This window comes from Neocloeon triangulifer, unplaced genomic scaffold (genome assembly GCF_031216515.1).
Source record: "Neocloeon triangulifer isolate White Clay Creek 2 clone unplaced genomic scaffold, ASM3121651v1 ptg000017l, whole genome shotgun sequence".
Lineage (NCBI taxonomy): Eukaryota > Metazoa > Arthropoda > Insecta > Ephemeroptera > Baetidae > Neocloeon > Neocloeon triangulifer.
The window spans coordinates 5,218,085-5,232,833 of NW_026775559.1; the positions used below are offsets into that span (position 1 = coordinate 5,218,085).

Consider the following 14,749-nt stretch of genomic DNA (forward strand, 5'->3'; position numbering starts at 1 on the left):
ATTAATAAATATTTTTACAAATTGGCCAACAAGCAACCTGCGCGACGCGGCTGCTCTGACGGTTGCATACAAATTTAATTTTAGTCGTGGTCAATTTATCAATTATTGGTTTTTTAACGTTTTTGATTTATTGATCAAACTACAAATTTTTACAAAACTGATCAGGTGACGATAGGTTTGCAGTAGGGAGGGAAGGCAGACCATTTGAGTCCGAGGCACTTGCGCAGCCTGGGCCCGACAAGTTGGAACCCTGCGTCGCACGCGTGCTCCGCGACTCCGCCCTTTGTGTACCCTTTGACCCTGACGGACCCTTTTTCGAGGGGTGCGAGCGGGGGGCACCCTGCCGCCTGGCACCGCGGCGCCTCCGGACTCCACTCACCCCCAACGCACCTGAATTCAAAATTTAACTTCAGTACTTTAAATACTTTAATAATTTTCAAGCAAAAAATGACACATGCAATTGAATCAAAATAAACGCAAAATTCAATTAATAGATTAATTAAAGAAATTGATGTGTCATTTATTTCCTTTAAAATTAAAACTCAATAAAAATTTTCAGGTCAAAAAAGGTTAAAGGGGGGTGTGTACCTGAGGAAGTCGTGGTGGAGCATATTGAAACCTTCGTCGCAGACGTAGGTGGCGATGCCGCCCACCAATGACACAAGCAGCCCATTCTCTATGAGCGGCGCCGTTTCGCAGGTCCACCGCACCTGTGCCTGGCACTCTGGTGCCTCACCCCATCGCTCACCCTTACACTCGACCTGAAATTCGTTCCGCTTTTAGTGTGGGATGTCCTTTTTTATATTCTACTGAAATGATTCGTACATAGATTACAAATAGCTACAGGTTGAACTTATTTAGTTTTAAATAAAGTTTTTGTATAAAAACTATAATTATATATTTTTTTATTAAAATTATCATTCAATTGTAAGAATTGAATTAATATTAAGTTATTTAATTTTTATCGGAAATTTTGTAAGTTTTATATAATTCTGCAGTTAAATTTGAATGTTTTATAAAATAATATGAAGTAAATCCAACTATTTTAATTATTGATAATAATAATAACAATATAAAATAGAGAGGAACCGTAAAAATATTAATTGTTTGTGAAGTTTTGACTTGAGTAATTATACTTTTAAATGCTAATATAGTATTTTTCTAAGTCATAGAGTATTGCGTTGCAAAAATATTGTAGAATTTTGCAGATCTAGTTACTAGGGGGTTGCCAACGATGGTGTAGCCAGGGAGGCACTGGAAGCGGGCCTTGGCGCCCAGCACCAGCACCGGCTTTGAGTTAGCGATTTCCCCCGGCGACGAGTCGCATATCGAAAAACAAGTGGGTGCCCTGTAGTCCCACTCGCCCGACTCCAGACACGTCAGCAGAGCCTCGCCTTGCAAACTGCGTTCACCCTCGCACACCACCTTTTTTTTCAAAAATATCAAATTGTGGTTTTAAAATCAGTAAAATTATGCAAACTTCAATCTGCTCTCCTGCCAGGGCAGTCTTCTGGTCGACGCCCAAGTCCTCAGAAGAGCCAAAGTGGTGCAGCCGGCCGTGCACCACTACAGGCAGCTTGCATTTTATCTCTTTAAAAAAATGAGATTTTTATTTTTCATGTGAATAATCTTGTTTTTTACGGTTCCCTTCTTTCATCCTAGCATTTTTTTTTTTAATTCATTTAAACAATCAAATTAACAGCTATCAATTAGAATATTTTGAAAATCCTGCATTTATATTAAATTATACTAATTACCGGTAATTCGCTAATTTACTAAATCAAAATTGGTTGATGATTGAAATTGATTGAAAAAATCATAAAATACTAAAAACTTCAAAAATAAATCTAAACTCATGTCTTTAAAAGAAATTTAGGAAAAGCCCTTTTTGTTTCCGCTACCTGTGCAGAAGGGCTGTCGTCCGCTCCACCTTCCCGTGTCCTGACACTCGCGCCGCTCGTCCCCCTCCATCATTTCATACCCTGGGAAACACTCATACAGCAGCACGGCCCCGAAGTCGTAGCTGTCACCCAACACAAGTCCATTCTCCAGCGGTTCCGGCGTCCCGCAGTTGATCCCTGGATTGCAAAAATGGTATTAAAAAAGTAGTGAATTTTTTAAACTGGATTCAGACTGAAGCAGGAGGGTGCATGGCCCTGAATGAGTTGCCAGGTGCCCCGTTTGGTGCAAACCGCTGATCTAGCGCCGCTCAGTCTGAAACCCAGGTCGCAGGTGAAGGTGGCGACGACGCTTGCGTGGCTTCCGTTGGTCGAAACGCGGCCATTTGCCAAAGTCGGCAGCTCGGGACAGCCAGAACAAAACGCAGGAGGCTCCAACTAAAAATTTAAAGAGTTTTAAATAGAAATAAATTCATCTCGATTGAACTAAATAGAAGCTTTCAACATTATTACTATAAATTTAAAAAATTAATTTAACTTTGTATCGCATTTTATTTTTGGCCAAAATTTTCCTCTTCAGTCAGACAATTTTTCTTACAATTCTTTATACTTGAATTGCAAAGCAACTTTTTTAAATTTTATAATATAATAGGTGAATTTACGCTCGATTTAAAATCTTTTATAAAAGACGTAAGTGACATAATTGATTTTTTTAGGCCCAAATTATCAAATTTTGTAGTTTCCAAAGTTTTTATCTTTTGCTTTTCAAATGAGACTTATTTAATGCGTCAGGCTTTTATTGTCAATCATATACATGGTGGTTGGCTTTTTTTACTGCAAAAAATTGCTTTTAATTTTTAATTTTTTTTTCCACCTCAATATCTTCGATTTACTCAAAATATTCAAAGCTAGTTGTTAATATCTTATAAATTACTTCCTCTTTGGAACAAACCTGAAGGTTTCCTTTGATTCCGGCCAGGGTTTCTCGCCAGGACCAAAGGGCAGGTGCATTGACGCTGAAGTCGCGCAACTGCGAGTCGGTCGCGGCGCCTATTGTCGAGCTACAGTCGTTGAAAATTGCTGCCAACTGCGCTTTAGAAAGCAGCGTCGGCCACATAGCCGTCGGCCCCAAGCGTCCCAGGAAACTCTGCTCCGAGTTGAAACTGCCCCCAGGTGTGTCCTGTTCCTGGCCCAGCACCAACGTTCCTCCACCTTAATCATATTAATTGAAATAAATGAAATGAGAAAAAAATAAAAAAATTCTCCAACCAAAAATATATTCATTCATAAATAATATATATTTTTTCTTACATATTTCTAAATGTGGAAAACTATAAATAATTCATTATAATTATTTTTTCCTATTTCAATGTGCATACTGCTTACCTGGAATGGAGGTGCTGGTTGCCAAACCGTGGCCGCCTTCAGCCTGGACGCCGTCCTTGTAAAGGGACCACGAGCCGTTCTGCGAACTCCAAAGAAGACAAACCAAGTGCCACATGCCGTCGTTTGCAGACACGTCGGTCACCACCCGCTCTCCATTGATGTAAACCACAAATCTTTTTGTTTAAAATTATTAAGGAATATTAAAAATTGGATTTATTTAAATTTGAGACCCTGAGTAGTCGGTGAGCGCCAGGGTGTTATCCTGGACGTGCGTAGCATATGAAAGGGGCGTCCCGTAGTTGATCGTGTCTCTAGTTCTCAACCACGAGCACAGAGTGAACTATAATAAAAAAAATGTAAAATTTAGAAAGATTTTTTTTTTTTTTTTTGAAGAATCCTAATAGAGAGCCATAATCTAGATGCGTTTTGTAACGATATAAATAATTGTTTTGAATTAATTATTATTTTTGAACTATGAAAAAAATGGCCGGATTCAGAAAAGGTGGGCTTCCAAACTTGGGTAAGTTTTAAGTCTTTTATCTACGTCAGTTCAACAATAATTTTCTACAACAAATTTGACACTGTAACAGATTAGTAAAAAAATTACAGAAGTTTGAAAAGACTTGTTGTAAAGAATCAAATTTTTTAACCTCAGTCAGGGAGACGTTGATGGCGTTCTCCTTCAAGACGTAGTCGCGCAAATTGCCCGCGTTCTGAAACTGCAGCACGCCGTCGTCCAATAGGGCTGTGCGAATTTTATTTTAATAAAATATTTCTTGTTGAAATTTTTAAGAATTTCTCACCGACTGAGCAATTGTCTCCTGCGAAGTTTTTGGGGCATTCGCATCTGTAGCCAGGGGTGGCATGCACAAGGCTACAAACGCCGCCGTTTTTGCATGGCAGGTTTCTGCAAGCGCCGCGACCCTTTTCACATGTTTCGCCAAAGAATGGCTCTCGGCACGCACAACTGAATGATTTTCATATTTAATGTTATTATACAACAACTAGTCAGCTTGAATCTCTTAATTTGCCAGAGTAAAAAAAGCTAAATATTGATATATTTTTCAAAGTTCAGCTGCCGCTATTATAGAAACTGAAAATTTAGAAGAAAATAATAATAAAATTTATCCTCTCCATCAATCCTATTAAAAAAAATGGAATTGCTGTTCTTTTTTAATACTCCAAGTCGCAAGATCTGATAAAATATAAACTTTCTTGATGCTTTCATAGGAGAAAATTAAATTTTTGGAAAAATTTAAAATCACCTGGCGCGCAGGGACACTCCCGTTTCGGTTGTAGGTTCGGGCAGACAGGTGCCGCCGTTTTTGCACAGCAGCTTCTCGCAAGGATCGACGACCTGCAGGCAGCGGTTGCCGTCGCGTCCTCTGGGGCAGTGACACCTGAAGTCAGGACCTTCATCCTGGCAGGTGGCGTCCGCAGGGCACGGCTGCAGGGCCTGACAAGCAGACTCGAGGCGCTCACACCTTTCACCGCCGTACCCTGGCACGCACTCGCACCGGAAAGACCCTGCCAGGTCAACGCACGCGCCCAGGTTCTCGCAGGGATTTGATTCGCACTCGTTCACATCCTCCTAATTTTAAGAATTTTCATTAAAATGTTTGCCTCTAAATCAAAATTAATTCATAGAAACTGAGATTTTTTGTTCCACGGCAAACGTTTTTGTTTCCACATAGAGCAAAATATGTTGAAAAATTAATTTTACATTAATTAAATATTTAATAAAAAATTAATACTGCTCTTTAATTTAACAATAACATTGTGTAACGCTTTTTATCTAATGTTTAATTAAAATATAATAATTTAAGCACCATTGAATACATATTATTGCTGTCAATTATTAATACATTGCTCAAAATAACTTGGAATTACCTAAATTTTTAACTCATTCATAAAGAAAAATAAATAAATTTAGCAGCGTTAATTATATAATATAATATTTCAAATGCTTCAGCGCATTTTAGATTTTAGACTTGATGTAATATGAACCTTGCCTGATGGCCTTACCAACACAACCCTCCCCAATATTAATTATTAAAATAAAGAAACCTCACAGAAGTCTCCAGAGAAACCGGATGGGCAGTGACAGATGAACTTGTCCCTTGACCTCAAACACGTGGCTCCATTAGCGCACGGTTCGCTAAGGCAAGGATCTTCGTCTAACTCCTCACAAAAGTCACCTGCAACAATTACATAACAGTGTACAAACGTTTGTGGCGCCTCTACTTAATTTATAAAATGCACTTCAGTTAATTTATTTAAAGCGTTTTAAAATGATAATGTAATAAAAAAAAATTTTTATTGTGATATTTTTTAAATTTATTGCATGACCATTCGCAATAGATCTATTAATAATAAAAACAGTTAACAAAAACATATAATAATTATAAATAAATTTTTATAGATATAAATTTTAAATAAAATTATCAATTAAAAAAGTTACATTAATGTGAGAAACATGAAATTATTATTATTATTTTTTTTTATAATTGCATCTGTTCATGCAATATTAATATATTTTATTATTTCAATATCTGATCTGAAATAAAATTATATGAAAATTTCTATTTAATATACTGTAAAAAATAAAAATTTTATAGTTTTTGCATATATTTTAATAGTGATGTGTAATTACTAATTTTATTTGTACCTGTCCATCCGTCGGGACAGATGCAGAGGTAGGAGTGGGCTGTGGTCGAGGCGGGCACGCAGGCAGCCGTTCGGCCACAAGGCCTTTGCCGTACACAAGGGTGCGTCGCATAGAGAGGAGGTAAGAGACAGCGGCCGCCGTTGCCGGCGCACGACTCGTGTTCGCACACTCGTTGGCCTCGCAGCGTTTGCTTGAAACCCTCAGGACACGCGGTGCATGGCTCCAGTCCGTTCCGCGAAATCCAGTTTTCGGAACAAAGGCCTGCTTTTTATAAACCAGCAGATTTGATGCGTTAAAAAGAATATTAATTATTGAATAATGAATTAAATGAAAGCACATATTTTACATTTTTTTTTCTAAATCTGAAAAGAAAAAAAATACGTTGAATTATGGTGATTCAACTTTTCCAGCTGATCGCATTTAGATTTCAAAAGAATTTGGTCCTGATTCTTCAGCAAATTTGTTCGAATGCAGGAATTGCCGGAATTACCGTTAAAGCTCTTCAAGTTAAAAATATATTGACCTTTGCAGGAGTTCGGCGAGGTGGCGCCTTTGTGGGCGGTGGAATATCCTTCAGGACACGGGATGCACCCCTGCTGACCTGGTTGCGTCTGGTAGGAGCCTATGGGACACCTCGAGCACGGCGCTAACCCGTTTCTTGACCACAAACCCGCCGGACAAACGTCTTAAATAATTTGATAGTAGTAAAATATCATATAAAAATTTTTCCAAACCAATGCAGTGTTGCTTCTTGGTTGGGAGGATGGAGGGAGCGGTGCTGGTGCCTCGGGGACACGACTCACACTTTTGCTGTCCAGGTCGCGGCTGGAAATTCCCAGCGGGACAAACGACGCACTCTCTGTGACCAGCGGGAAGGAAAGTCCCTCGAGGGCATTGAACTTGTTGGTTTGAAAATTACATCATTTATTTGATTTGGAAATATTACTTGACTTCTCATTTCATAATCATTTAAAAGTTGGTAAAATTTTAGTTAATGGAAAAAAAACTTGAATGTATTTTGAAATTAAATACATCGCCAAAAGAAAAACTCGTACCGCAAAGATCGTTAAGGCGGAGGACGCTTCCGGCTGGACAGCCGAGTCGAGCCTCAGAGAACTTGAGCTCCAAAGCGGGCAGTCGCTGACTGGTGGTCACTGACCCCGAGGTCAGCACGGCCCTGACCGTCCCCAGGGCGGCCCTCAGACCTTTCGAAGCCACTTTTACTTTTCCTTTATCGGAGAATAAAAATCAAAATCATCTTCTATCTTCAATTTGTACGCACCAATGATCTTAATTCTGAACTCGTACGAGTGATTTCCCGAAATGGTGAACTCCTGAGAACCCTTTCTGCCCTTGCTCTGAAAGCATTTAGTTATTTGTGAAAAAATAAATAAATTTCGCACTACTCTGGTCGGCTTGGTGGTTTGTCGGCGGACCCTGAGTGAGATGGCGTTGGACTCTTGCTCCTCTATGTCCTTAATGTCCGTCTCTGCATCCGTGCACTTCGACACCTTCTCAAGATGGCAGTAAAACTCGTCATCGCACGCCATTCGAACCGCCCCCGCCAACTAAAAATCTTTTAATTAAACTGCAATATCTCATTTTTACATAATGGGAAAACGGAAACTAAAAAAAAAATTATAATTGTTCACTACCTGTAAGAGCTTTTCTGTATTCTTTTTAATTTTAAATTATAATTTTTTTAATTAAAATTGATGATATTCTTAAGATTTCTTTTAAATAATGACTTCTTTTTTAATTAAAAAAAAACAATAATTTTTTTCCATCTCAAATGTAGAATTTTGATCGTGTCAAAGAACCTCCCTTCATTTTAATCATCTTTCTACTTTATGAATTTGCCAATTTACAAGGTCGTTGAGATCGTTTGATTGCTCTTCATCACACTCGCCCTCCTCCGAATCAATGCCAAAGTCTTGCTCAATGCTGTCTGGCAGATCAATTACTGGACTCGGGAAATATTTTATTTATTTCTTTAATAAAAGTCGAATAATGTGTTTACTTGTGCAGTCCGGGTAGGAGCCGTTGGTAAGGCTCTGACAAAAGTCGTTGGTGGAAAAGGCGATGTCGTAGCCCTCGTCGCAAGACAGCGTGCACACCGAGCCGTTGCACACTTTATCGCCGTTCAACGGACCCTCGCATTCTGTCTCTTTGGACAAAAAATACAATAAAATAAGAAACTTTTAACTGTAATTTTTTAAACTTTAAATGTCATTTACACTGCATAATTTAAAGAATTTTCAATAACTATTCAGCAAATTTTCCATTAATTAGAAATCATGCAAATTTGAGGAAAATAATTTCAATTTTGGTTGAAATTTATAATGCCCAAATTGTAAAAAAAAGTACTTAATTGGAAATAAAAACTTAACTTACATTTTTAACACTAAATTGCATACATTTTGCAAATAAAATCTTGAAAATCTAATAACTTTATAGATACCAAAAACAATGGTAATTTCTTTGTAATGTTTCTTACTCTGGACAATGATGGTCATGTCGCAAGAGGCGTTATTACCAGAGCTGTCATAGGCGACGTAATTGACGTTGTGCACCCCTGGGGTGAACAAAGACCCACTTTCGTGACTCGCGAAAACCTTAAGAGAAAATTACAATAAATCTATAATTTCGTTGTTTTTCCTTAAAAAGAATAAAGAATACGATTTATAAGATTATGAAGTTGAACGCCTGCAAGTATCGAGGTATGCAACCTGCTCAACTTGACTTCAAATACCTTGAGATCGAGACCTGAGTTGTCGGTGAAGGAGGGAGCCACCCACGTGATGTCAACGGCGTGGATGTGCGAGGGCACCAGGAACGGCGAAGGCGATTCGCAGCTCTCCACACGCGGCGGCTGCTTGTCTATGGTTTTTAGACAAAAACAATTTTTATTTTTTATTTCTTTAAAAAATCGATTACCAATGACGGAGATGTTGAAGGCGCAGGTAGCAAAGTTGCCGGCCAGATCGGTAGCCTGGATGGCGATGCTGGTGACGCCCAGAGGAATTTGGCCGCTGTGCAGGTGCACCGTCGGCGTTATGTGGATCCGCACCCTGTCGTTCGAGTTGTCTGCGAAACATTAAATTCTGTCAAAATAAAGGTCCTCTGCAGCATTGGGAACTAATTTCACCAAACATTTATGGCATGTTTTTGGAACAGAAAAAGTTAAATTAACCCCTATTTAAACCCTATATATCTAATTTTGTTTATCTTAAAAATTATGAATAAACAAAATTTCTGCCGGGACCTTTATATTTTGAAATAATTTGAGAAATTTCACCTTCAATCTCGGGCAGGGAAAGGGCGACAGTGGCGAAGTCAGCGTCAGGGTCTGTGTGGAACTCAAACTTGTCCTTTGGACAATCGATTTTTGGTGGCTCCACGTCTTCGGATAAGGTCAGATTAGTTATTTATTTTTAAACTAATTTAAAACGTACCGACACATCTGATTCTGGAGCCGCTCCAGCGCCCAAACTCTCCACATTTCCTCTTGGAGGCGCCCCTCAGCTGGTACCCTGGCTGCGTGCACGACAGTCGGCACACCTGCCCAATTTTCTGCTTCTCCTGTGAGCAGTTGCTAGGACTGATGCTCACGCTCTTTGGCAACTCGATCGCTGGACACTTGACCTCTGAAGGTTGATTAAAAATTAAATATTAAATATTAATTGCATAGCTAATCATAGCTAATGTTATGTGGTTTTGAAATTTCATCGCACAATTGTTTTGGGGTTAAGGTGGAGATCGAAAAGTTAGAAGTGTTCTTTTTTATAATTTAAAATTTCCCTCTTAGCGAGTTCCTCATGAATTATGCAAAATGTATAATACTAAAAATTTTGTTTTTTTAAAAATCACATTTTCGTGTGCGATTGTTTTAAAACTATTCTCCTCCAAACTTTGATTCAAAATTAAATTCACTCAAAAAATTTCATTCGATTTAAGACTTTTTGTGTAAAAAAATATTGATGTTTGTAGTGTTCGTACCTCTGCAGGTAGTGGGCAGTCCGTCCCACATGCCAATGGCAAGGCAGTTTCTGAAGGTGGAGCCGAGCAGGGTGAAAGTGTCGCGGCAGCCGAGCTCGCAGCGGGCGTCAACCTCGGCAGGGCCGTTGCAGCGGATCCAGCCATCGGACGGCGCACGCAACTCTGGACACTTCTTCTTGCGACAAGCGGCCGGGACGCCCGACCACGTGCCGTTGGACGTGCACAGCCGAATGCTTGAACCCACCAGCTGCCGGCCCGTCTCGCACGTCACGCCGCACGCAGCGTTAAACACGCGCGGACACGTCGAACGCACCAACTTGCCAAACTTGGGCGCCCGCAGCTCCGGACACTCAGAAACTTTTAAAAAATTTAAAAATTGAAACTTAAAATATAGATTAATTTAGCTCTGAGCGTTTCCGAGTGAATTTAAAGGGCGATTGGACGATTTTGGACTAGGCAGAACCTGTGTATGATTTTTATACATGTTTGAGAGGGTGCCCAGGGGTGTCCACACACAAATTTTCAGACCTCTAAAAAGGGGCGTTACCCAAAATTTCGGGACGTGAAAAATGGGCAAAAATTATTTTGGATTTGCTATAACTTTGGAACGGATAAAGTTATATTGACGTTCTTGCCGGATCCTGACGTAACTTTTTACGCTGAACAACTTTGCTGTTGACATCAAAGTTGTAGTGTTAAGGGAAATGTCACTTTTAGGTGACCTCTGACCAAAATGTCAAATTTTGACAGGGAACGCCCCCTTCGATTTTTTTCCAGGTATAGGAAAAAATGTAGCCCATGAAATTTTACATCACATATGTCAAAATTAGAACAAGGTTATTTTTAGTTTTCGAGTAATTAATCGTTAAATAAGAAAAAACGAGTCCGAGGAGGGTCGAAAATTTTGAGGTAAATTAAAGAATTAACAGAAACATAACTAAATCAAGTCAGCAATGTTCCATTGTATCAGAAATATTCAATTAAGGCAAAAGCAACATACAGGACACGATTTTTTTAAGTTTCCTTCGATTTTTGAAATAACCTCAAAATTTTCGACCCTCCTCGGACTCGTTTTTTCTTATTTAACGATTAATTACTCGAAAACTAAAAATAACCTTGTTCTAATTTTGACATATGTGATGTAAAATTTCATGGGCTACATTTTTTCCTATACCTGGAAAAAAATCGAAGGGGGCGTTCCCTGTCAAAATTTGACATTTTGGTCAGAGGTCACCTAAAAGTGACATTTCCCTTAACACTACAACTTTGATGTCAACAGCAAAGTTGTTCAGCGTAAAAAGTTACGTCAGGATCCGGCAAGAACGTCAATATAACTTTATCCGTTCCAAAGTTATAGCAAATCCAAAATAATTTTTGCCCATTTTTCACGTCCCGAAATTTTGGGTAACGCCCCTTTTTAGAGGTCTGAAAATTTGTGTGTGGACACCCCTGGGCACCCTCTCAAACATGTATAAAAATCATACACAGGTTCTGCCTAGTCCAAAATCGTCCAATCGCCCTTTAAATTCACTCGGAAACGCTCCTCTGTTTTTTTTTTTTTTTTTTTTTTTATCGGGAAATCGGGAATTAATATATTGGGGAGAAATTTATGACAAAATAATAGGTAAAGCAGGAAATAATAAAAGAAATTGCATAAATTAATTGTCATTGGATCGGGCTGCGATTTTGCTATAAATTTCCAAAGCAAAGAAATTAGGACAGAATAAGACAATTTTCTTTCAATTCCATTACTTTGGTTGTATATCTCTGAGTGTATGGCCATATTTAAATTTAAAATTAGGTAAAAGAATTAAAGAATAATAAATAAAAAAACGGAAACAAAATAAAAAATAATAATAAATAAAACACAAATTAATATAAAACAATAAATAAATAACATATATTAAAATATAATTTTTAATATAATATTAAAAAATATTTTACGTAATTGTTTTTTTGCTATAAATATTTTTTACATAATATAAAAAGAAAATAAACATTAATTAATAAAAACCTTGGCACTGCAGTGAATCTGTGGTTGAAGTGAACCCGTTTTTGCACTTGCACTCGTGGACACTTGTGGCGCCCTCTTCTGTCTCCTGGTTCGGATCGGGACAGGGTGAGCACCTAAGGGACACCAGCACGCCCCCAGGTTGCAAAACTTCCTCCGCGCCAAAAGTGCCGGAAGGACATCCTACAAAATATTAGCATTTAAATTTATGGAAGATTAAGTTATTTTCCCATTTTTTACTGTGACAATCTCCTGGACGCCCAGATCCGAAGTGTCCCGGTGGACAAAGACAAGTGGACCTTCCGGTGGCGATGTTGCACGTGCAGACGGCGCTCTGGTCACAGCAGGACGACCCATCACACAGGGCTGAGCAACTCGGGTCGTCCTGCACCTCAAAAGCGTCCTCCGCTTTCAAATCTAATAAAATTATTTCACAAATCGATACACTTTAAAACATTCATAATTCTGAAAGGTAGGAAATTTTTATTTAAATTATAGAAAATATATTATGATATTAAAATCCCCCAGGTATTAATCAGTAATTATTATTACTCAATTTTAAAGCAAGGAAGATGTTTGATTAATTCTACAACGACACAAAATTTGCCAAAAAGTCACCTGGTTTCAAATGCAATTTTTGCCTTAATTTCGTTTATAAAATTTTTTTCAACTTTGACGTGCTGGTATTAAATAAATTTACCCGAGATTATCTTTTAAGTTCAAGTCAACAGTTTTTAAATTCAATTTTTTGAATTTTTTTATATAATGGCCCTTAAAACAACGAACCACGCTTTATATTCTTATTAAAGAACCTATATGATAAAAATACCTCTGTGGAAAGCACGTCTGGCGAGGGCGGCGAACTGCTCAAAGCTGGAGAGGACAAAGGTGTGATTGGGCGACGAAGCCATCTCCAACAGCTCCTGAGTGTTGCCATTCCGAACGCCAAACGTGAAAATCTCAGCGCTCAACTCCTCCCTGATGACCTGGGCCGCCCCTCGAGGGTCTCCACCGTTCGAGTATCCGTCGGTCAACAAGAAAACCGCTCTCGAAGTGCCCTCGCGAGACCTCCGTAAGATGCGCTGCCAAAATAATTATAATAATACTGTATATATTTAAGGACTTGAAATCGTTGGTAAAATTTCAACCTTAATTTAATCACTCATGCTTTCAAACAATATATAACTGAGTAATTCCTATATATTGTTTATTTTTCCAGTTGACTTAGCTACTGTCATTTTTAGAATGGGTGTTTAAAAATAAATAAATAATATAAAATCAGTGTAAATTGGTTAAAATTTTTCCATTTCACTATTGTTCTTGTGTTTTAAATAATCTAAATAAAAGGTAATTGATACTCTTTGAAATTAAATTGATTGATGATTGCTTTAATTTTACTCATCAGTTTGATAGGAAGGCCTTTAATCCATGAATAATTAAATTTGCTCCTATAATACCTGGTATAAATTTTTTATTATTAGCATTTAAATGAACTAATAACAATAAAGTATTTCAAAACAACTTGAATTTACCTTCTTATTGACTAAAAAGGTAAAGATTTGTCAGCAATTTCTATTTCAGTATTCATGCAGAGTCAAATTTTTTTAAATAAAACTATTTGCAGGTTATAAAAAATGATTTTAGCTTCTTTTCATATTTTTTTTTTCAGTTTCGAAAAAAGTTTAGTCTAACCTGCGCCTCGTTGAGCGCTCCAAGGGTGAAGGTGGCACCACCCTTGTACCTGACCGAGGGTAGTGCGTTCTCAAGGAGGAAGCACTTGTGGCGGAAGTTGCGAGCAAAGGCAGGCGGCGGTTCGCCGATCGTGTCGACGTGGGTGACGGCGTCGTCGGCAAACGAGACAACGGCCACCCTCGTGCGGTGCGCCGACACCTGCAACCCGGCCAGCACCTTGCGCACCAGCCTGAGTTCGCCACCAAAGTTGTCTGGACCGACGCTGGACGAGGCGTCTATCAGGAAGACGACGTCCACGGGCCCTCCGCTGCCCAGAAGCCGCTGCACCTTCTCCCTTAGAATGGCGCCCTGCGCCTCCACGCGAGTCGCCGCCGCCGAGCCCTTCCGCACCACCTCGTTCCACCCCCCATCCACAAACCTGTTCAACCATTTTCATTTTTAATTAATGATGTCAAAGGATTTTTTTAACTGGACAAATTAAAAAAAAAAAAAACACTTTTTGAGACATCCTCTCTGTTGCTCTTACTTATTACAATTAGATTAAGTTTTAATTATCATTTTGTTATATTTTAATATTTTATTCATTAAAAATAAAATGAATTAATTATTAACTTTTATGTAGATGCAAGTCATTTCTAAATCTTCAATTGCTTTGAATATTATAGTTTTCTGACCTCTTAAATAATACTTTTTTTTATTATTAATTCTTTTCTTAAAGCAAACGTGGACAAGATTGCGGATTAATTCAGTGCAAAAGTAACATTTTCTTTCAAATTTATTTAAAAACCGGCAAATTTCCTACATTATTTATTTCCTTTTAAATAAATTCCAACTTCCTTGCAATTTCTCCCTTTTAACCATTTTTGATGTATTTTCATCAAGGTTTTTATTTTTTTAAATTCATACTCAGATATTGTGTTACCTTTTATCAGGCTTCAGTTCCTTATTTTCAGTGGAAGTGGCGTTTTGGGAGAGACACAGGATGGCCAGGAGAAGGACTTTCGTGTTTTTCATCTCTCGCTGCTGTACCAGCAGGACGTACTCATTCAAAGATTTTGTCAAAACTGCGAGAGTGCTGCAGTGGAAGAAAAGGAT

General features: G+C 38.4%; 1 protein-coding gene across 3 annotated transcripts; it reads right to left on the reverse strand.

Annotated features, from left to right (window-relative positions):
* Positions 1-119: 119 nt before the first annotated feature.
* LOC132203474 (sushi, von Willebrand factor type A, EGF and pentraxin domain-containing protein 1-like) lies at positions 120-14,706 on the reverse strand. 3 transcript variants are annotated; one of them, XM_059631282.1, is made up of 32 exons: positions 14,577-14,706; positions 13,655-14,072; positions 12,792-13,044; positions 12,203-12,379; positions 11,966-12,145; positions 9,952-10,308; positions 9,408-9,599; positions 9,251-9,355; positions 8,890-9,039; positions 8,705-8,832; positions 8,450-8,567; positions 7,973-8,119; positions 7,821-7,915; positions 7,359-7,520; positions 7,235-7,310; positions 7,008-7,181; positions 6,687-6,851; positions 6,476-6,637; positions 5,953-6,213; positions 5,352-5,482; positions 4,550-4,875; positions 4,088-4,251; positions 3,935-4,029; positions 3,515-3,624; positions 3,285-3,457; positions 2,851-3,110; positions 2,135-2,336; positions 1,902-2,078; positions 1,481-1,590; positions 1,219-1,425; positions 589-761; positions 120-390 (listed from the first exon to the last, which is right to left on the reverse strand). In XM_059631282.1, exons 1-32 carry the CDS (start codon positions 14,666-14,668, stop codon positions 162-164), a joined length of 5,769 nt encoding a protein of 1,922 aa, XP_059487265.1. In that variant the 5' UTR covers positions 14,669-14,706; the 3' UTR covers positions 120-161. The 3 variants fall into 3 exon arrangements, with proteins under 3 accessions (XP_059487265.1, XP_059487264.1, XP_059487266.1); XM_059631281.1 differs by having other exon boundaries at positions 7,356-7,520; XM_059631283.1 differs by lacking the exons at positions 120-390; positions 1,219-1,425; positions 1,481-1,590 and having other exon boundaries at positions 618-761; positions 7,356-7,520.
* Positions 14,707-14,749: the final 43 nt, after the last annotated feature.